The 27763-nt window shown below is 52.9% G+C and overlaps 1 protein-coding gene across 2 annotated transcripts; it reads left to right on the top strand.

Moving 5' to 3' along the window:
- The first annotated feature begins 158 nt into the window (after positions 1-158).
- On the top strand, positions 159-27763 carry LOC101834605 (junction plakoglobin). Of its 2 annotated transcripts, none has more exons than XM_040749691.1 (15): positions 159-290; positions 12239-12454; positions 15492-15751; positions 15945-16183; positions 17501-17702; positions 18624-18768; positions 19121-19224; positions 20429-20767; positions 22219-22374; positions 22587-22706; positions 24381-24531; positions 24667-24788; positions 25562-25601; positions 25897-26062; positions 26990-27763. In XM_040749691.1, exons 2-14 carry the CDS (start codon positions 12247-12249, stop codon positions 26046-26048), a joined length of 2238 nt encoding a protein of 745 aa, XP_040605625.1. In that variant the 5' UTR covers positions 159-290; positions 12239-12246; the 3' UTR covers positions 26049-26062; positions 26990-27763. The 2 variants fall into 2 exon arrangements, with proteins under 2 accessions (XP_040605625.1, XP_040605626.1); XM_040749692.1 differs by having other exon boundaries at positions 168-290; positions 12242-12454.

Raw genomic sequence — 27763 nt, 5'->3', positions numbered from 1 at the left:
GTAAAGGTCCAGGCGCGAGGCTCCGCCCCTCGATAGGATAGTCAGGCAGAGCAGCCAGTGAGCTGGCCTCAGCGGGTGGGAGTCTCCCCCAGAAGGCGGGGCTTAGAGGGGGCGAGAGGTGTGGCTTGGCTGTCAGGTCCCTTTGCCTTTTGTTCGGTTACTGAGTTGCTGCCTTGGCCAGAGTCCGGAGCAGCCGCCGCCCGAGCGCGCCGAGCTCAGTTCGCTACCCGCGCCGGCTCCCTCCCGGCTTAACCCCGACCCGACCCGGCCCGGCCCGGCTCCACGCTCAGGTACATCCGATCGGGGTGCATATCACTGCGGGCAGAGAAGGGACAGCAGGCGGCCCAGAGGTGGGCTCCAGCAGTCTCAGGGCAGGTGAGGGAGGGTGCCAGAGAGCGCACCCTGCACCGGCGACAGGGGGCGCGCTGGGGTCCTGGGCGCGTTCCCCTTGGGACGAGCGATCCGGGTTGGAGCGTCCCTCCTGGATCCCTGAACTGCAGGTCTGAGAAGGGCGGGGAGGAAATAGGGCAGGTGCTTCGGAGTTCGCGCCTCCCCCAGGGCCCGCGGAGCTTACCCGACGCTGCGTCCCTGACTCTGACCCGAGCTGACGGGGCAGACTTTGACCCGTTCCGCCTGGTTCTGGAGCCCAGGGTGACAGAATTTTACCGCTCGGGAAACTTGCTAGCTAGTCTCTTCGGGGCCACCCTCACCCCACCCCACGCGTCATCCTCGCTTTCCCTCCCTCCCTACTCCCCCAGGCCTGGGTGGGGCCCTATTGTCTGCGCCCAGCTTACCCAACTGTGGGGGCCGAGTGCAGTGCACATTTTCCCAGAGACGCGGTCCCCACCTGCTGAGCAGAGCAGGTGAGCGCTTGGAGGATCGAGGCCCTGCCTTTCAGCTCCGAGCTGTACCTGTGGAGCCTCCTCCGCTTTAGTATATGCGGGTCTATGCCTTCTCCAGTTGAGGTGGGATGGGGTGACAGGGAACTGGTAAAGGGTCTGGGCTCCGTGCCCTACCGATATCAGACACTGGTGGCTTGGCCTGGAGTCTGGGCCAGTAGAGAGAATTAAGAAGCGTTCGCCCAGTTTTCAGTAGCTGTGTTTTTCGGAGTGTTGACAGGGAAACAGCGATACCTTTTTTTCTTTCTGCAAACCATTATTGTTGAGAAATCACTCCAAACAAACTTTCCAGGAGAAAGTAGCCATGGTAGCCTTCTCTAGGGTTTTCCTGTCTGCTTGCTCAGAGCTGATTCCAGGCTTGGGGATGCTTCTTGGAGGGAAGCCCCTTCCCCCAGCCCAGCTCCAGGCTGAACGTGGGCCAGTGCCTGCGCTTTGACCCTGTCGTCCCTGCCCCCACCTCCATCCTGTTTGCTAGGCCCCTAAGGCCTGAGGTGGGGACCTACGATGGCCGGGGGTGGGGGGGGTTGCTGAAAGGGGAAGTGTCTTCCTCCCCTTTCACCTCCTCCGGGGACCACCACACCCCCTTATATGAGGCCTGCTAAGTGTCTCTGGCTCCCAAGCTCTGCCCCTTCCCCAGGAATGGGGGTGGGGCAAGGCAGGGCAGGACTGGGCTAAACTGAGGAAGATCGGGAGAGTGATTAGTTTTACCTCAACACCCATTCCATCCCCCATTTTATTTAGCTGGCTGACAATTGAGGCAGGAGGGCCCAGGGCAGGAATGATACTTGCCGCTGGGTTTCTAAATTATCAAGGTGCAGAGGATTTTCCAGAAGTCCCTTCTCCTCCCACCCTTTTCCTGAGTGTTTGGCGGGGAAAGTGGGGCAGGAGGAAGTCTTTGCTGTGGAAGGTTTCTTCCATGCCAGGCACCCTCAGGCGGAACAGTGTGAGCGCCCTCCCCTTGTCCACGGTGTGCTGAGAGCTCATCTCTGGAATTGTGAACTTCTACTAGGCTTGCTGCTCTGGTTTACACAAACTTGAAGTGGGGTCTTCTCATAAGTATTTGGAGCCCAGCCTCCTTGGGGGACAGAGCAGGAATGCACGGGCTAGCCTGGGTCAGAGGGAAGATGGGACCAGGATCATCTGTGCCTCTTGCTCTGAATCACCTGGGAAGCTTGGTTATGGATAGGAGAGTCGGGGTGGAGATCAGACCCTCCCCTGGAGTAACCCCTTAAGTGAGGGGTCACCCTTGGTCCTGTGGGTGGTAAAGTATGTGTGACCACCTCTAGGAAGCACCGGGGGCATGAAGTTGAGGCCCAGGCAACCTGTCTTTCCTCCTCTCTGTGCCAAGGTGGAGGAGGGGAAAGCATTGTAATTACATGAGCTAAATGATTAGTTTAGCTAATCTGGTTTGTGGCTGTGATGAAAAGACAATACTGAGGAAGTATGGCTAGGAGGTGCCTGGCCCAAGCTGGCTTCTGACTGGACAGGAGGGAGGGGAAGCAAAGGTAGGATCCCATTAGTCATTTCTTGCCAGATCAAGTCTGGGCTTGGGTGACAGGAGCCTCCCCCGCACCCCGGCTCCACCCTACTCCCTCCCTCTGGAGCCGCCGCCGTCTGGCCTGCTAGGGTTGAGCTTGGAGAATGCAGCCTGTGGGAATGGAAGGTCACATGGAGCCTTGTTGATTGTTTCCCTTCCTGGGGCCCACAAGCCATTGCTCGTGAGAGGAAGTCCTGTCCTCATGCAGAAGTACTAGTCCACGGGAGATCAGTGATGGAGAGAGCTAGTCTAATGGGGCAGTCTGGGTACTGGGGCATGGGCTTGAACCAAGCTAGCTTGTGTCTCAGCAGTGTCTCGTTACCTATGTAGCTTGGGTCAAAGTGCCTTACCTCATTGAAGCTCAGCAATCTCTTTGGCAAACAGGAATAATAAACCTATCTACCCAGCCGGGAGGTGGTGGTGCACACCTTTAATCCCAGCACTCAGGAGGCAGAGGCAGGAGGATCTCTGTGAGTTCGAGGCCAGCCTGGTCTACAAGACCTAGTTCCAGGACAGCTTCCAAAACAATACAGAGACCCCCTGTCTCAAAAAACAAAACAAAACATAAAAACAAAAACAAAAACCCTGTCTACCCAGTAAGTACTCGATTGGTAATCCAAAGCCAGAAGACTACATGGTACCTTGCAAGCCCTTTCGCTGCATTTCCCACTGATCATGCTTGCCTTGTAGGCAGGTGCAGTTAATTCCATCCTTGGAAACTCAGGAAGGGTAGGAACTTGCCCAGTGTTGCACAGCTAGACTCAAGAGAGCCTTCCTCTCTAACCCAGACCTCATTCTGCTGTTTGACTCCACTACAACTAGGGAAGGATTTCTTTTTTCTCTTATTTTTCCTTTTACGTGCTAGGGATCAAACCCAAACTAGGCAAATTCTTTCCTATGGAGCACCATCCTCAGCTCTGGATGGAACTAATCCCCCTCCCCCTTTTTCCTTTCTTGAGTCTCATGTAGCCCAGGCTAGCCTCTGAGGTTGATTTTGGAACTATTTCTTTCTTTTTTCTTATCTTTTTTTTTTTTCTTTTTTGAGACAGGGTCTCAACATGCAGCCCTAGCTGGCTGTCCTAGCCTAGAACTTGCTATATACCCCAGGCTGGCCTGGAACTCACAGAGATCCACCTGCCTCTGCCTCCTGAGTATTGGGATAAAAGGTTTGCCACCATACCTGGCAAGCCTTTTAGAATTATTATTATTATTAATGTATTTATTTTGTGTGTGTGTGTGTGCCTGTGTGTTTGAGCATGTGCAGGACATGGCACATCTGTGGAGTTCAGAGGGCAGTTTTTTCAAGGGTTATTTTTTTTCCTTCTACCATGTGATCCTGTGGATCCAATTTAGCCTTAACCCGATCAGTCATCTCACCAGTTCAGACTTTGAACTTGTGATCCTCCTGCCTCTACCTCTCAAGTGCTGGCATTACGGGCGTACAGCACTATAGGAGGTTTATACAGCTCGGGATCGAACCCAGGGCGTCATACATGCTAGGGCAAGTGCTCTACCGAGTAAGCCACGTCATTAGCCCTAACTGGAAGTTGTCTACTGCCCCTCTTGGAAAACCTCAGCTCTGCAGATAGAAGGGAGTTCAGAAAAGTCCTGCTAGACATGTGGGGGTGGTGAAGGCGGGACAGGTTTGTCAGGTGGGGGTGACTCATCGCCCTGGCTGCCAGCACTCTGAAACCTCCCCGGTGGTTGGTGGCAAGGCAGCGCCTCAAGACCAGCAACTGTGAGGGTAGGAGTTAGGGGAGACCAGAGAGAGGAAAGCACGGGTCAGAATTTTCTGAGCTGGACCCTGGAGAGGGGATGGGAGTTGCTTGCTTCACCACTGTCCTAGGCTTTGCCAAGTTAAAGGGGGGGGGGTGCTCTCTGGGGAATGGAGGCATATGAGTCAGATTTAGGCCTGGGTGAGTGTCCTTCTAGATCATGCCAGGTAGTGCAGCCAGGCTGCTTGGAGAGAACTGGCTGTCCTGGCTGGAGACCCTAGTATCTGGGCTGTGATAACCGCCACAGGAGGGCTTTGCTGGGGGGAGTGGAGTGAAAGGTTGTGGGGACTGCCTGTCATCCAGAGCCCTAGCTCTCAGGGAGGATCTGGCGGTGCAGGGTCTTCTTAGGTCTGACTGACTTAGGCTCCTATGCCAACCCAGCATCTGACCTGAATGGGCCTGAGAGTTTAGCCTGTGTACTGGCATAACCTGAAGACTGGGGCTCTTACTACCACACTGGCATAGTCTTAAGACCAGGAGGGGAGCCAGTGGTGGCACACACCTTTGATCCCAGCACTCAGAGACAGAGGCAGGCGGATCTCCGTGAGTTCCAGGCCAGCCAGGACTGACTCTATAGCTACCAAGAAATCCTGTCTCGAGACACCAAAATAAATATAAATAAATAAATAAAAAGACCAGGATGGGAGGTGGGTGGTGGTAGCGGTGGCACATGCTTTGGGTCCCAACACTTGGGAGGCAGATGTCTATGACTGTGAGTTTGAGGCCAGCCTGGTCTACAGAGTTGGTTCCAGGACAGCCAAAGCTACACAAAGAAAGAAACCCTGTCTCACAAAACAAAACAAAATCAGAAGGGAACCACAGTATAATGGTTACTGATTCTAGAGAAGAAAACACTATAACAAGGAGCCTTGACAAACACAGAGAGAATGAAGTCATTCTGGCTGACTGCCACACAGGGTGATGGGTTTGTGGCTTTCTAGCATCCTGAAGCCACAGGTACAAGGGGGACAATGTCCTTAGGGAAAGAATAGAGGCTAGACAGAAGAGAAAACTTCCTATCCAGAAGACAGCATTAGCTCCTCTGCAACAGGAGCTACAAAGGGTTGTAAGCTGCCATATGGGTTCCTGGAACCAGTCTGGGTCCTCTCCAAGAAAGTAAAGTAAGTGCTCTTAACTGCTGAGCCATCTCTCCAGCTCTTGGTAAGAAGGTCTTCACTTGAGTGTGTGTGTGTGTGTGTGTGTGTGTGTCTGTCTGTCTGTCTGTCTGACCAGGTGGAGGCTCATAGTTGAGTCTCCTCTGAAGAGGGCCATCCTGGCCAGGAGGCACGTCCTGTGGGTGAATAGTTTGTCTGAGACCTACTGAGTCCTTAGAGGAAACTTTTTGTCTGGGGGCTTTAGGGAGAAGAACCATGTGACTGTAAGGGGAACATCTGTTAGCCAGCATCCGGCTGGCTGGCCCCAAAAGTCTCTGATGAGAAAAGTTGGTGAGACTGGCCAGGACAGGTCACTGGGATTTGTGTCTCTGCAGATGTCAGACACCCTGAGGCCTTTCTCCTGGGACATGGTTGAATCTGATGATGTCTGGGGACATGGACCTTCCCATTTTCCAGCAACTTCCTGGGCTAGGTTTGAAGAGAGATTTAGCTCTTTGACTGTCTGCCTTGCTAGCCTCCTGACCTCTTAACTCAGAGGACGGCCATCTTTTTCTTCCTTTCCCTAAGGCAGTCTTTTTTGCTTGTTTGTTTGTTTTTGTTTTTGGAGACAGGGTTTCTCTGTAGCTTTGGAGGCTGTCCTGGAACTAGCTCTTGCAGACCAGGCTGGTCTCTAAGACCACCACCGCCCAGCTCTAAGACAGCCAAAGTCGATCTTGGGTGGGAAGTCAATGAGCTGCCTCATTGTGGGGCCTCACTACCCCCTCCCCCGAGAAATTCATATTTGATCATCTTTTTAAAACTTTTTTTTTTTTGCCGTGCATTGGTGCCGCATGCCTTTAATCACAGCACTTGGGAGGCAGAGGTAGGAGGATCTCTGTGAGTTCGAGACCAGCTTAGTCTACAAGAGCTAGTTCCAGGACAGCCTCCAAAGCCACAGAGAAACCCTGACTCAAAAAACCAAAAAAAAAAAAAAAAAGACAAAACAAAACAGCAACAACAAAAAACCAACAGCAACCTTTTTTCCCGTTTTTTTAAAGAGACAGCCTCTCTTAGCATCCCTTGCTGTCCAGGAACTTCCAGAGATTGACCTGCCTCTGCCTCCTGAGTGTTGGGATTCAAGACATGCACCACCACGCTCAGCTGATCGTCATTTTTCTTTAAATTTTGTTTTATGTTCACTGGTGTTTTGCCTGCAAGTCTGTCTGCATGAGGGTGTCAGAAGTCCTGGAACTGGAGTTACAGAGAGGTGCAAGTGGCCGTGTGGGTGTTGGGAATTGAACCCCGGTCCTCTGGAGGAGCAGCCAGTGCTCTTAACTGCTGAGCCACCTCTCCAGCCCTGATCATCATTTTTTAAAGCTGAGAAGTGCACAACAGTTGGTGAGAATAAAAAGTTGCCCTTAATCTGAACCTTGTGAAGCAGCCACCTTGAATCTTCCTTCCCCTGCCCCACCCTCCGGTCCTCTACGCCATATTTTCCATCCCCCAGAGTGCACTGCTCCGTACCTTCCTTCCATCTCCCAGAGTGCACTGCATCTCCCAGAGTGCACTGCTCCGTACCTTCCATCCCCCAGAGTGCACTGCTCTGTACCTTCCATCTCCCAGAGTGCACTGCTCCGTACCTTCCATCCCCCAGAGTGCACTGCTCTGTACCTTCCATCTCCCAGAGTGCACTGTTCCGTACCTTCCATCTCCCAGAGTGCACTGCATTTCCCAGAGTGCACTGCTTCGTACCTTCCATCTCCCAGAGCGCACTGCTCCGTACCTTCCATCTCCCAGAGTGCACTGCATACAGTGGGAGTTGGATTTGTTCCTCCCTGGTACAGAGGCTTCCTGCATGCCATTCAATCACTTCACTCTTTCTGGGGTATGTGGGGGGGTGGAGACGAAGTTTCTCTGTGCAGCCCTGGCTGTCCTGGAACTCATCTTGTAGACCAGGTTGGCCTCAGAGACCCATCTGCCTCTGCCTCCCGAGTGCTGGGATTAAATGTGTGCGCCACCACCGCCCGCCTAGCACTTTACTCTTAAGCCCCTCACCCTAGAAGCCCTCCCATGCCCTCGCCATGGCAAGTTTTTATTTTTCTAACATTTATTTGGGGCGCTGGTGTGTGTGCCACTGCATACAGATGGGAGTCAACGATGTGGACTTCTATGATGTGGATTAAACTCAATCTGGCTACACAGCAAACACCCTTCCTTGCCAAACCATCTTGGAGGCCCCGACCAAGGCGTTTTCCACGAAGCCTTCTTGCAGAGCTTTTACTTTCTGCCGCCTGTGTTGCCTGTGTTCAGGTCCTTTCTGTCCCGCCCTATCCCTGCAACATCACACCCTAACTGGCTGGGATCCAACTGCTGCTAATGGGGCTGCCTAAGCTCAATGGTGCTGGCCAGAGGCTCGTAACAGCTGGAGTGATTTTCCATTCCCAGGAGTCCTGCTCTGGGCTCATCTGCTGGCTTGGGACACTGTCCCAAAGAAAAGTGTCCTCACTCAACAGGGATGCAGCTGCAGCTGGAGCTCTCTGCAGGGGAGCCCTGAGGTCCCTAGGTCACTTCCCTCTGCTACACACCCCCTTCATTTTCCCACCCTGCTCTGTTTGCTTTGGGACACAGCCCAGAAGAGAACAAACAGCAGCTGGGTCATGGCCTGAGCCCCTCCCACTCCAGACCCCTTCTCAGCCATGGCCTGAGCTGGGCTGCCAGGCTGGAAGTGGGGGTTTTCCTTTGACTTTCTCCTGTCCTGAGCATTGGCCATGCATGGCTCCTGTTCTGCAGATGGAGGCCATGGTGTCTGCCCAGAAGCATCTCACCACCATAGAACAGGTGCTGGGGGACAGTGGAGGGTTCCCTCCTGGTATCGGCAGTCTCTAGAAGTCTCTGTGTCTGTCTGGTGGTCTGTACCATAACAGAGTGTGTTTCTGTCCTCGGGACTGCTGGCTATCTCCCAGCTGGATCTAGGGGAAGTGAGGAGGGAAGGTTGGGGCTGGCGACCCCTCTAAGACCTCACCCTGAGGTGGGTGGGGACTGTTCTGTCTGGACTGACCACTGCTCCTGGTTGATGAGAGAGGCAGGGAGGCAGCAGCTGTGTTCCGGTCACACACAGCCTGAGAAACGGGGTCACAAGATTAAATGGTTTGACTTGCCAGAAGGCCCATAGCCAGGTAGGGGTCGGTTCTGACAGAGACCTCTGCAAGGATGCCCAGAGACCCACCTCTCCTCTCCTGCTTTGATATAAGCCCGTGGATCTGGTCGTGCATAGGGTACCAGGCTCTGGCCCAGAGAACCTGTAGGGGAGCCCAGCCTTGCCTACTCCCCATGCAGTGGCCCCATGCTTAGTTTCTGCACCAAGGTCTCAGCAGCCTGTTCCTGAGCATATTTCTAGGTGTCTTACTGTCATGTAGCAGCCCAGCCCAGCTGTGCCTGTTGCTGACTGTCCCCTACAGGTGCTGACCAGGCCGGAGGCTGCTGTCACTCTGGTAGGGTTATTTTTAAAGTCAGGATTGGCCGTCATTCTGCAGGACAGCTTGGATGGAGGGTGCCTGATGCCAGCACCCCAGCCGGCTGCACAGAAGAGCAGGCATGAAGGGCGGGGCTCTTCCCCAGTCCGGAGCCAGTGGGGGAAGGGCCCTTTGCATACCCTTCAAGGGCCTGTGTCTTCTCTCTTCCTGTCTTTGAGCTGCCCACCTACCCCGCCCTGTGATCTCTGAGCCAGCTTCTTCCTCCCTGCTGCCAGAATGCAGCAGAACTCCACCGCTAGACAAAGGTTCCCCCATTCAACTAGGAAACCCGCCCTGTCCCTGTCTCTTGTCCCTACCCATCTCTGGCCCACTGCCTGGGCAGGGCCCCCCCCCCACTGTCTCCCTCACTTCCACCCGGGTTCTGTCCAGGGGCATTGCAGACGGTCTGACCTGTGGATCCAGGGTGGATAATACTGAGACCAAACTGGGTGCGGCTTCTCCACCCTGGGAATGGCCAAACCTGTACTTTTCGCTTGTTATGGAAGAATTTCCCAGGTTCTCTTGAGTCAGTAGAGAGAAAGGTGAAGTTGATTGACGTCCTGTCTGATCCTGGAATACCAGCCTTCCTGTTTCGAGAATAGATGTCTATTCTGGTGTGTCCCCTCTCTTGCTCACTCTCAGCCTTTCCTTCGCTGGCTGGCATGGTAACCCTACTGCCTTAGAATCTGAGACATCAGTGCTTTTTCTGAGATAATCAGACCAGCATTTCTGTGGGTGAAACCCAGAGGTTAAAAAACAAAACAAAAAACAGACACCCAGAGGTCCCCAGCATATGAGGTGGAACTGAGACCAGACCCTAATTTGACCAGTGCATAGGTGGGAGGTCCTCCACCTGCGAGCACCCTCATTTGTATCCTCTCCCTCCTCCCCTCGGGCAGAAGACTCAGCTTCCTCCAGACTTTAAGAGGTGGACTAAATCCCGGTCCGAAAGTAAGGCAGACCCAGCATTGGGCAGAGTACCACCACCTTTTCTGCAGTGTGGAGCCTCAGTTTCCCCACCTAGGAATCAGCCAAGGCCTGCCAGCAGGGTTGGGATGTACTGGATGCTCGCCCTCTGATAGCCTTTGACTCGTGCGTGCCTGGCCCAGGGCAGCTATCCAGCCCTTGGCTTCCCTGGGCTCCGGGTCTGGCCAGCTGGACATGAGGACCAGCCTGTGAGCAAACCCCTCTTGTGAGGCTAGCCTTGACTGCCGTGTTCCCTTCTGAACCGAGGCTGAGTGTTGTGGTTTGGGATGGGCCTTCTCCTGTTTCTCCGGGTCCTAGGGTTAGATGGCTATCTCTGTGGAAGGCAGCTTTGTGGTCAGACTGGGGAGCTCATGCCTACAGGGTCTACTTTTCCTCTCCCTCTTGACTTAGCCCCCATGGGGCACTGGAGGGTCATTACCAGTGGGTTTCACCTTCTCAAGAGCTTGAGTTTTTTTTTGTTTTTGTTTTTTTTTTTTTGCCCTCTTCCAAGAGTGACTTCTGGGACCCACCCATTCCTCCAAGCTCCTCAGTTCTCTCTTGGGACCCACCCTGGGGGCAGAGGACAGGATGGGGGAAGGCAGGGTGTTCCTGAGCTGGCCTCCTCCAAGCTCCTGATTTCCTACCCTTGGGTTTTCGCTGCTGCTGGAGCTGGGGGGAGGGGAGCTCAAGAAGGTGGAGGTAGTCTAAAATAGCCACTGCTGGCAAGTGTCTGGGAGCGGCTGTGCACATCTGGTGACACAGGGCCTGCTGCCTGTGGCCTGGGCCCATTGCTGTTTATCAACCCCAAACGAAACTCTGAGTCACCCAGGGTGGCGGGAACAGAGGAAGACAAGGCAGCTGCTGGGAGCCGGTGCTGCTCTGGCCTGTTTTAGGACTGCTTGTGGCAGGGGAGGGAGGGGCTGTGTGTCCCATGAAAGGCAGGGAGAGCATTCATCAAGCTCTCCTTTTTTCTCTGAAACAGTGACTCCTTCTGTAGCTGGCCTCCCACTGGTGATCCCCGTATCCCGGTCTCCCAGGTACATGACAGGCGTGTTCTGCCATGCCCTCTGCCGTCACGCTCTGGGAAGGGGCCTCTGATTCTCTTTGTTCCTGGGGTGGCGCCTCTCTGTGCATCAGATGCCCCACCCTCGTATTGCAGGTTCCCCCGTCATGGTGGAACACCCCGTTGGAGAGATGCTGGGCATCACCCCATTTTATGAGTGGACTAGCCTAGGCTCTGCTCATTCTCTGAGGCCATACTGGAGTGCAGAAGGTGGAGATCTCACTGTTAAGCCTGCTGGCCCTTTCTCTGGTGCCATTGCTAGCCGGGTTTCTACATCTGTGAATTGGGGACAAAGCTTTGAAACCCACGTGTGAGAATGATGGCATTTTTGAGAGGTCTGGAGGCAGAGTGAGAGATGTGGGCACATAGTAGGCCCTCAGACATTCCATTGCCTTTCTCCCTGGCTGCCTGTGTCTAGGTGGTGGTGGTTGTGATGGTGTCAGTGCCCTCAGATGTGGGACCAGTCAGACAAAATGGGTCATGAGCCTTCAAATGACCCCAAGTCCTTGGGGCAGGGTGATATTCCTCAACCGCAGCAATCACCCCAGAGGCCTGCCCCACTCCATGCTGCTAGCCTGGGTTCCAGGAAGCAGAAGCTGAGCAGCATCCTAGGGGTGAGGCAGTTAGGACAGCAATATCCTGCTCCCCAACACTGAACACCTACTAAGGGCCGTCCACAGTGGGTCCTTCCCGAGCACTATCCTCACAGCAAGCAATCTGTGAGAGTGGTGGAACCTGTGTTTGAACCCCCTGGTACCCAACCGAGAGATGGATTGGTTAGGAGTAAGCGGCCAAGATTTGAATTGGTCTGTAGGACTCAGATGCTGGGAAAGCTGGGAACTGGAAGAGGGGAGGGCCTGGTTAGGCTTGACCTTCTGGAAAGTGAGATTCGGGAACTCTGAGGGAGCCAGGTGTGCCGGAGAAACCTGTCTGACAGCTTCCCCACCCCACCCAGTCTCTCATCCAATGGCTGGTTGGGTGCTGCAGCCTCTGCAACCTTCCCCCGGGAACTGCAGCAGTCTGTAGGGCCCCCTGCAGCTGCCTGACGCCCTTAGTTCCTTTGCCACTTGAAATATTGGGTTGGGACAGACTGGTGAGTGAGCTTGGGCTGTTTCCTATACCTACACAAGAGCTGGAGGTGCAAGCCCAGGGCTTGGCCATGAAGGTTCCCGCACAGCTCTAGTGTGCCTCTGCCGTCTTTTGCTGGGCAGCCCCTTCCTGGGCTGGGTGCCCTTCCACTTCACCCCTGTACCTTGCTGACTGCAACCTTCTGAGGCCCTTGAGGCTATGGTGGGGGATCAGGAGAGGGGCAGATTTCAGGCTGCAGCCGAGTTGAAACCGGAGGTGGCAAAGTTGTTTCTCCGGCCAGCTAACATTGTGTTCTATCCCTAGCAGCCGCCATGGAGGTGATGAACCTGATTGAACAGCCCATCAAGGTGACTGAGTGGCAGCAGACGTACACCTACGACTCAGGCATCCACTCAGGTGTCAATACCTGTGTGCCCTCCGTCAGCAGCAAGGGCATCATGGATGAGGATGACGCCTGCAGCAGGCAGTACACTCTCAAGAAGACCACCACCTATACACAGGGCGTGCCCCAGAACCAAGGTCTGGACTCCAGGGTTTTTTTTTTTTTTCCATGGGGCGGGAGTTCTGGCTAGATCCTTGTGGGAGTTAGATCAAGGGGGTCTCTGGTTTGAAAGAAGTTCCTATTCTTGAGGACTTAGAAAGTCTGAAGGGGAACACGTGGCTACCCAGAGACAGGCACAGATGTCACTTCCATGAACTCTGAATGTATAGGAAAGCATAGGCTCTGCCCAGTGGTGCCCGTGGTTAGCAGAGTGAGCCCACAGTTCTTGACTTCTGGGATCCTAGGGATGTAATAGGGAGACTTTATTGCTACCCTCAGTGGGGACCTGGCCACTATTGGGAAGACACATGTCTGATGAGAGAGACCAGGACAAACGCTCCATCCCAGTCTGGTGGAAGCATCACAGTGTCCAAGCCTAGACTGGGCTAGCGCATGGCATGCAGATGTCCCAAGGACAGGGCACTGAGCAGTCCCATCAGTTTTGGGTTCCTGACACAAAGGCAAATACTCTACCAGTTCAGGTGCTCCTTCCTCTCTGGGACAGAGTGCACATAGCTTTAGGACTGTCATTCACAGATGCCCCAGGGTCCTAAACATTCCAGGCGTGGACAGTTGCAGGGTGAGCAGTGGTTGGTTGGTGCCCTATGAGCGTGTCCCAGGTCTCCCTCCTGGCCCCTGACAGGGCCAGGTGCATGTTGGGAGCTAAAGTAAGGTACATAGGTAGGAGAGCCCTGTGGGCAGCCTCTCCCTCCCCATTCATTAGGGAATAACTCTCTGCCTGACTCTCTACTGGGGCATTGGGACATTTGCCATGGTGGGGGCTATCCGTGACTTTTTTTAATAGCCCTGGCCTACCCCAGAGCTAGAACCCCAAGTTTCCCTTAAGGACCCTTGCTCCTGCCTTCTCAAAGTCACAGTCCTGTCCCGCCTCTCAATTGGCTGTGTGACAGTGGGTGGTGCTCCGGGACTAATTTTGGTCCCCTATGTATCGAGAGAGTTGCTATTTTGTGGAGGGTGAGTATATAATTAGAGTGTTGAAGTCTAGCTTGTCTAATCCCATGACTGCCCTGATGGTTACAGGTGGAGGAGGGGGGCGGGACTTTGGGCGCCTGAGTCCACTGCTTTTATGACCTTTGAATTCAGTGTCCTGCAAAATGGAGATAGCATTATACTTGCCTTGTGACAGCGTTGTAAGAGTAAATGAGAAAGTAGGAGAAAGGTATTTAACCCACAGTCAGGCATGTGAATACGCCACCATTAGCTATTCGTTTTTGTTTGTCATTATTTATGTGTGTGTGTGTCTATGTGAATGTATACACATGTGTGGATGAGGGTACTCTTGGAGGCCAGAAGACGGCGTCCTTTTTAGGATCCTTTAGACCTGGGGTTACATTGTTTGTGAGCTGCCTGCCTTGTGATAAACCATTTCTCCAGCCCCCCAACAAGTACTCTTAACCACTCAGCTACTCTCCAGCCCCTGGTCCCATGTAGCCTAGGTTGTCTTAAACTCATTGTGTAGCCAAGGATGGCCTTGAACTTCTGATCCTCTTGCTGCCATTTCTGGAGTACTATGATTAATTCCATAAGTGTGCCACCATGCCTCATTTTATTCACTGTTGAGAGTGGAACCTTGTTAGGCAAGTGTTCTACTAACTGAGCTACATTTTCAGCTATAGCTGTTAATAATTATTGCTGAGCTCCATGGTAGCAAGGGTATATGATGTCCCAGCTACTTGGTAGACTGAGGCAGGATTACAAGTACAAAGGCTACCTGAGTGCAAAGTAAGTTCAAAGTCAGCTTGGGAAGCAAAACATTTTTAATTTTTTAAGTGTGTGAGCGTGTACTTGTATGTATGTATGTATGTACACCAAATGGAGGCCAGAAGAGGGTGCCTGAACCTCCTGGAACTTGAGCTAGTTATGGCTGTGAGCCACCATGTAGGTGCTGGGAATGGAACCTTGGTTCTCTGCAAGAAGAGTAAGTGCTCTTAACTGCAAAACCATTTCTCCAGCCCTGAATTTTTTTAAGATTTATTTATTACATATACAATGTTCTGCCTACAGGACAGAAGAGGACACCAGATTGAATTGTAGATGGTTGTGAGACACCATGTGGTTGCTGGGAATTGAACTTAGGACCCCTGGAAGAACAGTCAGTGCTCCTAACCTCTGAGCCATCTCCTGCCCCCCCAAATTTTTTAAAATTGGTTTTTCTAGACAGGGTTTCTCTGTGACTTTGCAGGCTGTCCTGGAACTATCTGGTCTCAAAGTCACAGCCATCCACCTGCCTCTGCCTCCCGAGTGTTGGGGTTAAAGGCGTGTGCCACCACCATCCGAAAAATACTTTTTTCCCCCCGAGACAGGGTTTCTCTGTGTAGCTTTGGAACCTATCCTGGCCACTTGCTCTGTAGACCAGGTAGGCCTTGAACTCACAGAGATCCGCCTGCCTCTGCCTTCTGAGTACTGGGATTAAAGGCGTGCACCACCAATGCCCCGAATTTTTTTTTTTTATTTTGGTTTTTCGAGACAGGGTTTCTCTGTGGTTTTGGAGGCTGTCCTGGAACTCGCTCTGTAGACCAGGCTGGCCTCGAACTCACAGAGATCCGCCTGCCTCTGCCTCCCGAGTGCTGGGATTAAAGGCGTGCGCCACCAACGCCCGGCCTGCCCCCAATTTTTTTTAAAGGCTGGGAATATAGCTTAGTGGTTGGGTGCTTGCTGAGCAAATGTGAGGCCCTACTTTTACTGTACTGCAGTAAATAAACATATTGCTGTAGACATTTTTGTAATGGTAGGGGTCAGGAAAGAGTCTTTTCAAAGCAAGTCATAGAGTTCCCTGTGCTGGGTGGTCTAGATGGGCCTCATGCTATAAATAAGGTGATAAAAGCAATGGCAGCAGTGACTTCCCAGAACCCTGTTAGGTGCGTTATCATGAGTGATGCCTTGTACTTTGGTGGAGCGTGAGGCAGCTTGGAGCCCTGTCTGTGTGGCCTGCCTTGCTCTTCAGGGTCTCCCTAAATCTCCTGTCGCTCAGTCCTTGTGTCATTTGGCTTCCAGCCGACCTGGAGTACCAGATGTCCACGACAGCCAGAGCCAAGCGGGTGCGGGAGGCGATGTGTCCGGGTGTGTCAGGCGAGGACAGTTCTGTGCTGCTGGCTACCCAGGTGGAGGGGCAGACCACCAACCTGCAGAGACTGGCAGAGCCATCCCAGTTGCTCAAGTCGGCCATTGTCCATCTCATCAACTACCAGGACGATGCAGAGCTGGCCACCCGGGCCCTGCCTGAGCTCACCAAGCTGCTCAACGATGAGGACCCGGTCTGTGAAGGCCCTGCGGGTGGGGTGGGGTAAAGCTAGCTGCCCCCAGGGGGAAGGAAGCCGTGAGTCTGGCTCCCCACAAAACATCTGACTCATCTAAGCTCTGTGGAAGGACGCCATGCCCTTTGCCTGCCTTCCCTCTGTGGAGGAGTTGCCTGGGCCATACGCTCAAGGTCTCACATACTCCCTCCAGGTAGTGGTGACCAAGGCGGCTATGATTGTGAACCAGCTGTCCAAGAAGGAGGCATCCCGCCGGGCCCTGATGGGCTCACCCCAGCTGGTGGCGGCTGTGGTACGCACCATGCAGAATACCAGTGACCTGGACACAGCCCGTTGCACCACGAGTATCCTGCACAACCTCTCCCACCACCGGGAGGGGTTGCTTGCCATCTTCAAGTCTGGAGGCATCCCTGCACTCGTCCGAATGCTCAGGTAACTTGCTCCTTTGTTGCACAGGTGCCAGGGGCCTCCCAGCATCCTTTTCCTGGGCTTCTAAACACACACGTTAAGCGCCACACCCATCCGGGCTCTCAGCTTCTCATAGCCCAACCCAGAGACAGGAACGTAAACAACAGACTGACTGTTCGGATATGTAAGCTGTGGCAACGGAATGGTTGAGATTGCCCAGAGGCAGACTCGTGCTGAGGGCAGGGCTTTGACAGATGGGTGGATCTGGTCAGCCTTGACCAAGGGAAGGCTGTCCTAGCAAGAGAACAGCATGACTGAGCCCCACCCGACCATGCGCTTTTCCCCCTTTCCTGGCTGAGTCCACGGGGAGTCCTTTGAGGGGAGAGAGACTGATCTCACACTCCCTTCTGGAGCTGTCACAGGGCTTCTCCTAGGTGACCTTACACACAGTAGTGACTCAGCTGTTCAGGGACCTAGTATATAATTAGCACGTGCAGGACCTCGGAGGCGGGAGTGAAAACGCACTATGTGCTGATGTCGTTAGGACTGCGCTTGGCTGGGCATGGTGGTACCAGCCCAGTCATCAAGACGTAGAGACCTCTATGCATTCCAGCCTGGTCTGTACGGAGAGTTCTAGGCTAGCCAGGGCTACATAGTGAAAACTGAAAACCTGTCTTTAAAAGGAAGAAAGAAAGGAAAGAGTGGAACTGGATCTTGAGGAGGGAGAGGGACTGGTGGGGAGGAGCAGATGGATCAGTCAACAAAGTGCTCACCTCTCAAGCACGAGGACCCAAGTTCAACCTCCAGCACCCACGTAAACATGCTGGATGCAGTAGAGTGCATTTGCAACCCCAGCCCTGGGCAAGCAGAGACTGGGGGAAGCCCTGAGCTTGCTGGCCAGTCAGTTAGCCTAAGGTGCTCTGGGCGACCCTGTATCTGAGGAGGGGGATTGTGTTCCTGAGGTTAACACCTGACGTGATCTGATCTACACACACACACACACACACACATACACACACACACACACACACACACACACACTAAAAAGAGGGGTTGTGCTTACTAAAGAATGACTTTAGAGCCGGGCAGTGGTGGCGCACGCCTTTAATCCCAGCACTCGGGAGGCAGAGGCAGGCGGATCTCTGTGAGTTCGAGGCAAGGCTGGACCGACAGCCTCCAAAACAATACAGAGAAACCCTGTCTCGAAAAACCAAAAAAAAAAAAAAAAAAAAAGAATGACTTTAGTAAAGGGATATTTGCAAAGGGGTGACGACGATTTGGGGTGAACTTTCTGGCTGGGGTCTGGGAGCTGACTCAAAATGGATTCTGCCTGCTCCTCAGTTCCCCTGTAGAGTCTGTCCTGTTCTACGCCATTACCACGCTGCACAACCTGCTGCTCTACCAGGAGGGAGCCAAGATGGCGGTGCGTCTGGCAGATGGGCTGCAGAAGATGGTGCCCCTACTCAACAAGAACAACCCTAAGTTCCTGGCCATCACCACTGACTGTCTGCAACTCCTGGCCTATGGCAACCAGGAGAGCAAGGTGGGTCCCTTCATAGCTACAGTATCCAGTGGCTTTAAGCCACTTCCTGGAAGGCATATTAGTATGTCTATAGATGAATGTGTCTCATATCCTATTTCTGAATTCCCCAAAACTAATATTTTAAGGTTTGAGAAAAAATTAGGGCTAGGGATATAATTTAGTGATAGAATACTGCCTAGTATGCTGAATGGTCTTGGATTTAATCCCTAGAATTGAAAAGGAGGCTGCGGGGTAGGGTGGGGGTTAGGGGTAGGGGTAGGGGTGGAGAGATGACTTGCAGTACCCATAGAGGCCAGAGGAGGGTGCTGGATCCCTAGAGCTGGCATTACAGATGGTTTTAAATCGCCACGTGGATGCTGGGAATCAAACCTAGACTCTCTGGAAAAGCAGCCAGTGCTCCTAACTGCTGAGCCATCTCTCCAGCCCTCTCTGTGTGTTTTACACAGGGTCTCACTATCTAACCCAGGCTGTCCTGGAACCCTAGATCTCCTTGCTGCTGGATTAGAGGTGTGGAACACCAGACCCGGCAGGGCTAAAGGCCTTTTTCTTTTTATTTATTTGTTTCTAAACACTTCTAAACTTTTACTCAGTGGGTTTGTTCTCTTTCCAAAAGTGTTACATTGTGTTGCACATTACGCTGCCATCAGTAGCAATGGCTGTGCTAGGCTCCCTTTGCTACATCCTTGCCAGCATTTGGTATTAGTTTTTGTTTTTGTTTTTTTTTTTCTTCAAGATATTGGCTTATTTGATAGTCACCAAAGTTTTTTAGACTTAAAAGGTTAATAATGACAGCTCCATCATCCCTACAACACACGCGCGCGCGCGCGTGCGTGCACACACACACACACACATACACACACACACACACACGCACGGGTGTGTGTGCCTGTTATCTTACACCCAGCCTTTCCCTCCCCACAGCTGATCATCCTGGCCAACGGGGGACCTCAGGGCCTCGTGCAGATCATGAGGAACTACAGCTACGAGAAGCTCCTCTGGACCACCAGCCGCGTGCTCAAGGTGCTCTCCGTGTGTCCCAGCAATAAGCCTGCCATTGTGGAGGCCGGTGAGTGAGAACCTCAAGGTGGCCCACTGGGGCCTGGAGAGGTGACCATAGCTCAAGAGCTCTTGTTACTTTTGCAGAGGACCTCAGTTTGGTTCCTAGTAACTGCATTCGAAGACTCACAACTACCTGTAACTCAAATTCAGGGGATCTGATGCCCCCTTCTGGCCTCCATGGGCACTGCACATCACACACACACACACACACACACACACACACACACACACAATAACAATAACCCTTTAAAAGTAAAATTATAGAGGCGTGATCTGTGGGGTCAGGAGGATCAGGGTAGGGCCCCAGCCCTGTCAGTCTGGCCCTCCTAAGGCTGACAGGACCTCTGTCCCATCCCCAGGTGGGATGCAGGCTCTGGGCAAGCATCTCACAAGCAACAGCCCCCGCCTGGTGCAGAACTGCCTGTGGACTCTACGCAACCTCTCGGATGTGGCCACCAAGCAGGTAAGTCTGTGTCTGGGCTAGTCTCTGGGAACCAAGTTGTCAGCCTACCACCTGGGCATATGACCTCCGGGACCTATGAGTCCTCCTTCCTTGTGGCTAAGGCTGGAAAGGCCCAGAAGCCCCTCATACCTTCAATGGGAGGCTTCTATCTACTTAAGGGTTGGGAAGAGAAGAGAAAAGGGGGATGACATCTTTAAGTTGGGGTTCAGGTGATGGTGATGGGACAGTTTGGGCCTAGACCCTGGGACAGGAGCAGTGCTGTTCCGCAAAACTCAAGGGGCTGGAGACACAACTCAGTGGTTAAGAGCATTTGTCTGTACCTCTGGTTCCAGGGCATCTGATGTCCTCTTCTGAGGGCACCAGGCATACTCATGGCGCACAGATATACAGGCAGTCAAGATACCCGCACACATATAAGACACTAACCACAGAGCACTGCTGACTCAGGGCTAGTCGCAGGCTCCGCCCTCCAAGCAGACTTGTGTCCCTGTGTTTACCCGTCACCACCACCTAGCAAGCACCCTTCATTCTGCATGGCTTCTGTAGACATGAGCTGAACTGACTTTAACTCTCTCAGCCCCCTAGAAGGGGATCCTGCAACCCCACTGGTTGTGGGAGAAACTGAGGCTCAGGGAGTTAACAGGAAGCCCATGTTGCGAGTTAGCAGAGCGTGCGTCCTGACCCATGACTGTATCTCCGAGGCCGATAGTCTCGGGTCCACCACTAGGCCCACACGGCCCTCCCTGGGAGAAGAGACGTTTCCGAGTTAGAGATTTTCCTTGGAAGTAGATTTAGCTTGTGGATCCCTGGTGTGACAGAGAAGACCCAGCGAGGTGAGGAGTATGTGACAGGGGACCAGCTGACCACTGAAGCCTATGACCTCCTTGCTGGCTTCCTCTTGACCGGAGGCCTCATATGGCCCGCAGGGATGAAACTCATGGGAGAGAGGAAGGACCACAGGCTTGGAGGCAGACCCGCAGCTATGGGTCTGTGGGAAGATCTCCAGGCTTCCTCAGCCTCACAGCTTCTGCTGCTCCAGGAGCTGCTAACAGCTCTCCCCAGGGCACGGGAGGCCACAGGGTGAAAGTTCGTGGCCACATAAAAGCAAGGCCAAGCCCTTCAGCCTATCCGCTCCCCTTGGACCTGCTGGGCAGGCCGTGTAGAGAGAACGTGTCCCTTACCCTTCATGCTCTTCCTGTCTCAGGAGGGCCTGGAGGGCGTGCTGAAGATCCTGGTCAACCAGCTGAGTGTGGATGACGTCAACGTCCTCACCTGTGCCACAGGCACCCTCTCCAACCTGACCTGCAACAACAGCAAAAACAAGACGCTGGTCACACAGAACAGTGGCGTGGAGGCACTCATCCACGCCATCCTGAGAGCTGGCGACAAGGACGACATCACAGAGCCTGCCGTCTGTGCCCTGCGTCACCTTACCAGCCGCCACCCGGAGGCTGAGATGGCCCAGAACTCTGTGCGCCTCAACTATGGCATCCCGGCCATTGTGAAGCTTCTCAACCAACCCAACCAGTGGCCACTGGTCAAGGTACCCTCTAAGGGCCACAGCCACTGCTCTGGGGGCTAGGTGAGGGGGTCCCCTGTGCAGCGTTGCAGGGATATAGTGAGAAAGGACACAGGAGGAGCAGCGCGGGGACCTGGTGCCCTGGCTCAGAGAACAGGAAGGAAATACCACCCTCAGCAGTTTCTGCTTCCACATTGTCTCTGCTCCAGAGGCCCAGAGGCCTTTTTGCTTATCTGGTTTTTGTTGTTGTTATTCTATTTGTTTTATTCTTAATTTTTTAAATTTTGTATTAGAAAACTGGAGAGCCGGGCGTTGGTGGCGCACGCCTTTAATCCCAGCACTTGGGAGGCAGAGGCAGGTGGATCTCTGTGAGTTTGAGGCCAGCCTGGTCTACAAAGTGAGTTCCAGGACAGCCTCCAAAGCCACAGAGAAACCCTGAAAAACCAAAAAAAAAAAAACAAAAAAAAAAAAACTGGAGAGATGGCTCAGAGGTTAAGAGCACTGACTGCTCTTCCAGAGGTCCTGAGTTCAATTCCCAGCAAGCACATGGTGACTCACAACCATCTGTAAAAAACAAGGGAACAGGAGGATCTCTGTGAGTTTGAGACCAACCTGGTCTACAAGAGCTAGTTCCAGGACAGCCTCCAAAGCCATAGAGAAACCCTGTCTGGAAAACCTGCCCCCCAAAAAAGCCAAAACACAAACAAATAACACTCTGTGGTTACAACACGTATTAACACATTTTTTAAGTAAAAAAAAAAATCTTAGTTATTTTATTTATCTTTTTATTTATTTAGAGACAGGGTCTATGAAGCCTTGGCTGATCTGGAACTCACTATATAATCAGGCTGGCCTCAAACTCAATTCTCCTGCCTCTGCCTTCCAAGTGCTGGAATTAAAGGCCACCGTGCTTGGCCTGGCTGGTTTTTGGGATGTAGCCTAGGCTGGCCTTAGACTTGTAATTCTCCTGTCTCAGGTTCCTGACTGCTGAGAATACCATAAGCATGTCCCACCTCAGTGAGCTAGGTCCGATTATTTTAAAGAGTAGAGTCTCAAGTATTCCAGGCTGGCCTTAAATTGTAGTCGAGGGTCACCTTGATCTTCCTGCCTCAACCTCATTCAAGTGCTGGGATGAGAGCCATGTGCCACTACACCTGGTCTGCGTAGTCCTGGGACTCAAATCCAGGGCTTATGCATTCTCGGCAAGCATGCTACCACCTGAGCGAAGGCCCTGACCCGAGATCTAGATTCTTTCTGTCCTGGGCCTACAGTCGCCCCAGCCCCCTCCCCCAAGCAGGGTTTCTCAAAGTTCCAGCTACATGAGTAGCAGGGACTCTCCTTACACTATTGTTGTCACTGCACTGGGACTGGAATCCAAAAGAGATAACAGGAGGGACAAAATACCTGAAGCTGGAGAGTTGGGATCCTCCAGATATTCAAGGAATACCTTTGCTCACTGTCTCCTTCCTTGCAAGGCAACCATCGGTCTGATCCGGAATCTGGCCCTGTGCCCAGCCAACCATGCCCCACTGCAGGAGGCCGCGGTCATTCCCCGCCTCGTTCAGCTGTTGGTCAAGGCCCACCAGGACGCCCAGAGACATGTGGCTGCGGGCACCCAGCAGCCCTACACGGTAAATGAACTTAGTGGCAACTGAGATAGCCTTCTTGGAGGGCCTGGGGGGGGGGTGTCCTCAGAGTTTATGTGTATATAAGAAGAAGCCCATTGGCATCAATGCCAACTCCAGGGATTAGTGAACTGTGTTACGGCATGGTGGAGGAGGTCGTAGCTTTGTCCAGGACCCCCTTGTCCCCATCCTCATGCTTCCCGGCTCTTTTCATGCAGGATGGCGTGAGGATGGAGGAGATCGTGGAGGGCTGCACCGGAGCCCTGCACATCCTCGCCCGGGATCCCATGAACCGCATGGAGATCTTCAGGCTCAACACCATCCCCCTGTTTGTCCAGGTGAGTCTGGGACAGATGGACAAAGATGGGTTCCCCAGATGTTGCCGAGGTCTTTGGGGATGTGTGGGCCAGGCTCGTCTAGGACTGTGTTTAAGAGCAGATGAAGTGGCTTTCCAAGCTCAGAAGCCAGCGAGGTGAGATGCAGCCACGTAGGCATTAAGAGCATCTGCATGTTCACAACAACCTGAAAAGCACAAGCTGGGAACACAGGAGCCATTGTCTCAGCAGACGGGAGCTCATTAACGCTGGGTCCCAGCGGTGCTGTGTAGGCAGAGTGGCTCCCAGGTGACTCATCAGCAAACAGGGCTCAGCCCAGGAATTTACAGAAATGAAATTTAGCCCCCCAGTGAGAATCCATTTTCCACTGTCAAACTGGCCAGTGAAGAAGATACTCGAGGGTCGGGTGAACTGAGCATCTTGGGTGCCGTGCTTGGGGGGATGGGCAGCTTGGGAACTGCTGTTGCAGTGTGAAGAGTCTTGGAAATATTCCTATCCTTTGACCTAGAATTCAAGTCTGACTCCCTCTTGAGGAAATCTTTTAGCATAACTTGAATGGCAGAGGTTTGTACAGGGAGATAAATAACAATTGCGGACACAGCTGCTACAAACAAACTCTTTGTCTACTAGTAAGGAAATGGTCTGGAAGGAAACAACGGGGCGGGGTGGCACATGCTTGTCATTCCAGCGCTCAGGAGTGGAGGCAGGGGGATCAGCCACGCAAGGCCAGCATTGGATACAGAGTGGGCTTAAGGAAGACAGCTCTAGCTGTCTAATAGCAAGACCTTATCTTTTAGATGGAAAGCTAAACAAACAGAAGAATAGCTTATTATATCATACAGCCAGTGGGATGTGTTTGTTTAGGGCTGTGTTAATTATTCTGTTCTGTGGGTTTGAACCCAGGACCGTATGCAAACCTGGAGGCAAGCACTCTATCCCTGAGCTACATTTCCAGCCCAGGAAGAGGGTTCCTTGTGCCTTTGAGAATATTTCTTCTTATTGATTTTTAGAGTGTAGGACTCATCGTATCCTACCTTCAGTGGTAATGGATTCTTTCAATTGTTAGCATTTTTCTGTTTCTCACCCATATGAAGTTACAGGTTTGGAGAGCAGGTTTTGAAATAATATACAGGAAAATGCCTTATTCTACCATGGCAGACAAAAAAAGAGAGGAATCAGTTATTAGTGGGGCTGGGGAAGCGTCCCAGTCAGTGAGTCGTTTGCTGCTCAACCATGGGGACCTGAGCTCAGATCCCCAACACTCGGGTGTGGCAGCATGTGTTTGTAACCGAGGGAGCCTAGCCAGACAGGGAGCCCTCGGGTTCAGTGAGAGACCCTGTCTGAAAAGTCAACTTGAGAATCAACTGGAAGGAACACGTGACTTCAGCCTCTGACCTGCAAACACTAGTACATGTACCCACATACATGCACGTGTGCCCCAAGATACAATCGCCATGATACACAGTCTTACACACTTGTGTTCGTATACTCAGATGCACACATGAAAATATCTATATTTGTGTAATAGCAGACTGTGGTAAAAATGCACTGGTCAGGGAATAGAGCTGGTCTGCTTTTTCCACTTTATGTTTTTCTGTTTTCTAACATGGCTGGACCGGGAGAGGGTGCGCAGCGCAGCTTACCTCGCGCCTCCCTCACCTGTGTCGTCTCTCCTAGCTCCTGTATAACTCCGTGGAGAACATCCAGCGCGTGGCTGCCGGAGTGCTGTGTGAGCTGGCCCAGGACAAGGAGGCTGCCGATGCCATCGATGCCGAGGGCGCCTCTGCCCCTCTCATGGAACTGCTCCACTCCCGCAACGAGGGCACTGGTGAGGGGCTGTGACTCTGTCCGTGTGAGTGTGTGTCCGCCACGGGTGTGTGTGTGTGTGTGTGTGTGTGTGTGTGTCCGCCACGGGACAGGCAGCAGCCTCGGTCTGACTTGGACCTCACTTCCCACTGCTCAGCGACCTATGCCGCCGCCGTCCTGTTCCGCATCTCGGAGGACAAGAACCCAGATTACCGGAAGCGAGTGTCTGTGGAGCTCACCAACTCGCTCTTCAAGCACGACCCAGCTGCCTGGGAGGCTGTGAGTACATGACTGGGCTTGAACATCTGATTGAACGGACTTCGAGGGGGCAGTTCATTGCTCTCTGAGGAGGCTTAGCTGACCTTAGAGATGTAAGTTTAGTTTTCAGGTGTTTGGGTTTTTTGTTTTTTGTTTTTTTTTTTGGTAGTGTCTTGTGTAGCCCAGAATAGCCTCCAACTCAATATTCATCTCAAGGCTGGTTTTTTTGTTTGTTTGTTTGGTTTGGTTTTTTGAGACAGGGTTTCTTGGTGTTGCCCTGGCTGTCCTAGAACTAGCTCTGTAGACCAGGTTGAAACTCAAACTCACAAATATCTATCTGCCTCTGCCTCCCTAGTGCTGGGGTGCTGGGACTAAGGGTGTGTACCACCATTTAAATTTTACGTACCAATCCCAGTTACTTTTTTTTTTTTTTAAGAGAGAGAGCCCATTCTCAAATCTTTTATCTTCATGGGGGTAAAAGAGATATATAGCTGGGAATAGTGGGGTGGCTCACACCTGAGATCCCAGCACTTGGGAGACTGAGGAAGGAGGATTGGTGCAAATTCCAGGCTAGCCTGGGTACAGAGTGAGGCTCTCAGTGCCTGTAATTCTAGCATTCCTTGGTCAAGGCAAGAGGATCATTATACATTCAAGACTATCTCAAAACACCACCCGGGACTGTAGATACAGCTCTGGGGTCTCCTGACCCTTTGCCTGGAGTGCCTCTCTGCCCTTTGGTGGAAAGGCAGCCCAGAGGATATCTCCATATCTCCTGTCTTTCTGTCCTTCCTCAGGCCCAGAGCATGATCCCAATCAATGAGCCCTACGCAGATGGTAAGTGTGCGGAGCCCCACCCCAGAGCCTGTGGCTGTGTGTGTGAGGATGGAAACTCACGGTGGCCAGTGTGTCCCAGTCTACATCCCTGCAGAGAGAGAGAGAGAGAGAGAGAGAGAGAGAGAGAGAGAGAGAGAGAGAGAGAGAGAGCACACGTGTGTGTGTGTGTGTGTGTGTGTGTGTGTGTGTGTGTGTGTGTGTGTGTGTGTGTGAGTCAGGCCCCTAGCAGTGGGCCTGCTCTACTACCGAGAGTGGCCTGCAGACCCCTGGACGAGCCCTTCTTTTCCATTCCCAGACATGGATGCCACCTACCGTCCCATGTACTCCAGCGATGTACCTCTGGACCCCCTGGATATGCATATGGACATGGACGGGGACTACCCCATGGACACCTACAGCGACGGCCTGAGGCCTCCCTACCCTACTGCAGACCACATGCTGGCCTAGGGGGCTCCACCTCAGTATGGCCCCTTCCTGTCTTCCAGCCTTGCCCTCTGCCTCTAGCTGTGGTTACAGTGACACCCGCTTTCCTCTCTGCGTGGTCTGGTGAACCTTCCATGCTGTGCTGTAAACCCTGGCTCCTGTGGGGTGGAGGAGGAGTTTGGGAGTCCTATGCTTTTTAATCCCTTGTGTTCTAGCCAGCCTTTATTATGATGGTAACTATTATCATTGACAAGGCTTTACTCTGTTTCAGGCTGGCCTAAAATTCACTATGTAGCCCAGGCTGGCCTCAAATCTGTGGCTTTTCCCCAGCCTTAGTGACATCACCATGCCTTTTTTTGGGGGTCACCCTTTCCCCCCTTTTGTAACACTGGGAGTTGAACCTGGAGCTTTCTGTGTATAGCAAGCGCTGGACCACGGGAGTGCATCCCTAGCCCTGGGTTTGCCTTCCGTGTTATGGAAGTAGTCTCGTTTAACTGTCGGGGCTAGCCTTTAACTCAGTCTGGAGCCCAGCAAGGCACGCCTTGAACTTAGGATAGGATCTTCCTACTTCAGCCCCATAAAGAGCTGCACCACTCGAGGCTTTGTTTTTTGTTTGTTTGCTTGGTTGTTTTTTGTTTTTTCCGAGACAGGGTTTCTCTGTATTGTTTTGGAGGCTGTCCTGGAACTCACTCTGTAGACCAGGCTGGCCTCGAACTCACAGGCCTCTGCCTCCCGAGTGCTGGGATTAAAGGTGTGCACCACCAACGCCCCGGCTTCTGCTGGAGGCTTTGTATTTGTCCCTTGTTTGGCACCCAGCTCCTGCTCCTCCAGCTACTTCTGAGCAAACAAGGAAAAGGGCCAGTTTTTCCGGGAGTGGTAGGCAGGTGTCACAATAGCACCCTGAGCTTCTAGGGGATGCAGGGCCAAGCGAGCACCTGAGGGTCCCTGTGTCTGCCTCCCTGCAGGAGCTGTTTCTCACCTGGGAAGCTCTCGAGCAGACTGGGATCAGACGGAGAAGTACCGGAGCCCCAGGAGCCAGCCTGGACTTGCTGCTGAACCCGTGCTCCGGAGAGGTCCTCCGTAAGGTTTCTTGGGATGGTGTCTGCTCCCGCTTTCCTGCCCTGGGCTGTGGATCAGGCCCAGCACCTTCTCCTCACTAAAGCTTTAGACTCTGCCTGTGACCTTGCACAGCGACCTTCTCAGCTATACTCCAGCTGCCTGCCCCCCCACTTCCTTTTTTTCCCCTGGGGCCAATTTTCTTACTGAACTTCAGCATCCGACTGCCCTGACCTGGGATATCCAAGATACAGGTTCAAAGCCCCGGCCCCTGACATCCGAAGCTTCTTTTTGAAAAGTTCAGTGACCTTCCTAGGGGAAGAGAGTGGGGACTGCACAAATGCCCCCTCCAGGACCTGCCCTTCTCTCCAGGATGCTGTCTGCTCTGCCCCTCCCCGTGGGAGCGCCTGACGAAGCCCCCTCACCCTGCCCCACACTGGCCCAGCTGTCCTGCAGAAGCTCTCTAGCTCACCCCTCTGGTGTGGTGAGGGACTCTCTCCTCTCCTTCCTGTTTGGCTCCCATATCACCTCCTGCACATGGGTTTGGGGGGGGACTGCAAGGTGGGGGAGCCCCATCAGAGAGTTTTATTATGATTGCTTTATGTTTTTGGTTCTTGGTTTTTCTTTTCTTTTTGTTTTTGTATAGACCAAAGCAAATAAAATAAAATAACACACAGATCCAA

The sequence above is a fragment of the Mesocricetus auratus genome, unplaced genomic scaffold (genome assembly GCF_017639785.1).
Source record: "Mesocricetus auratus isolate SY011 unplaced genomic scaffold, BCM_Maur_2.0 Super-Scaffold_100007, whole genome shotgun sequence".
Classification (NCBI taxonomy): Eukaryota; Metazoa; Chordata; class Mammalia; order Rodentia; family Cricetidae; genus Mesocricetus; species Mesocricetus auratus.
Note: the sequence above shows the minus strand (reverse complement) of the source record. Positions and strands in the feature narration are given on the sequence as shown.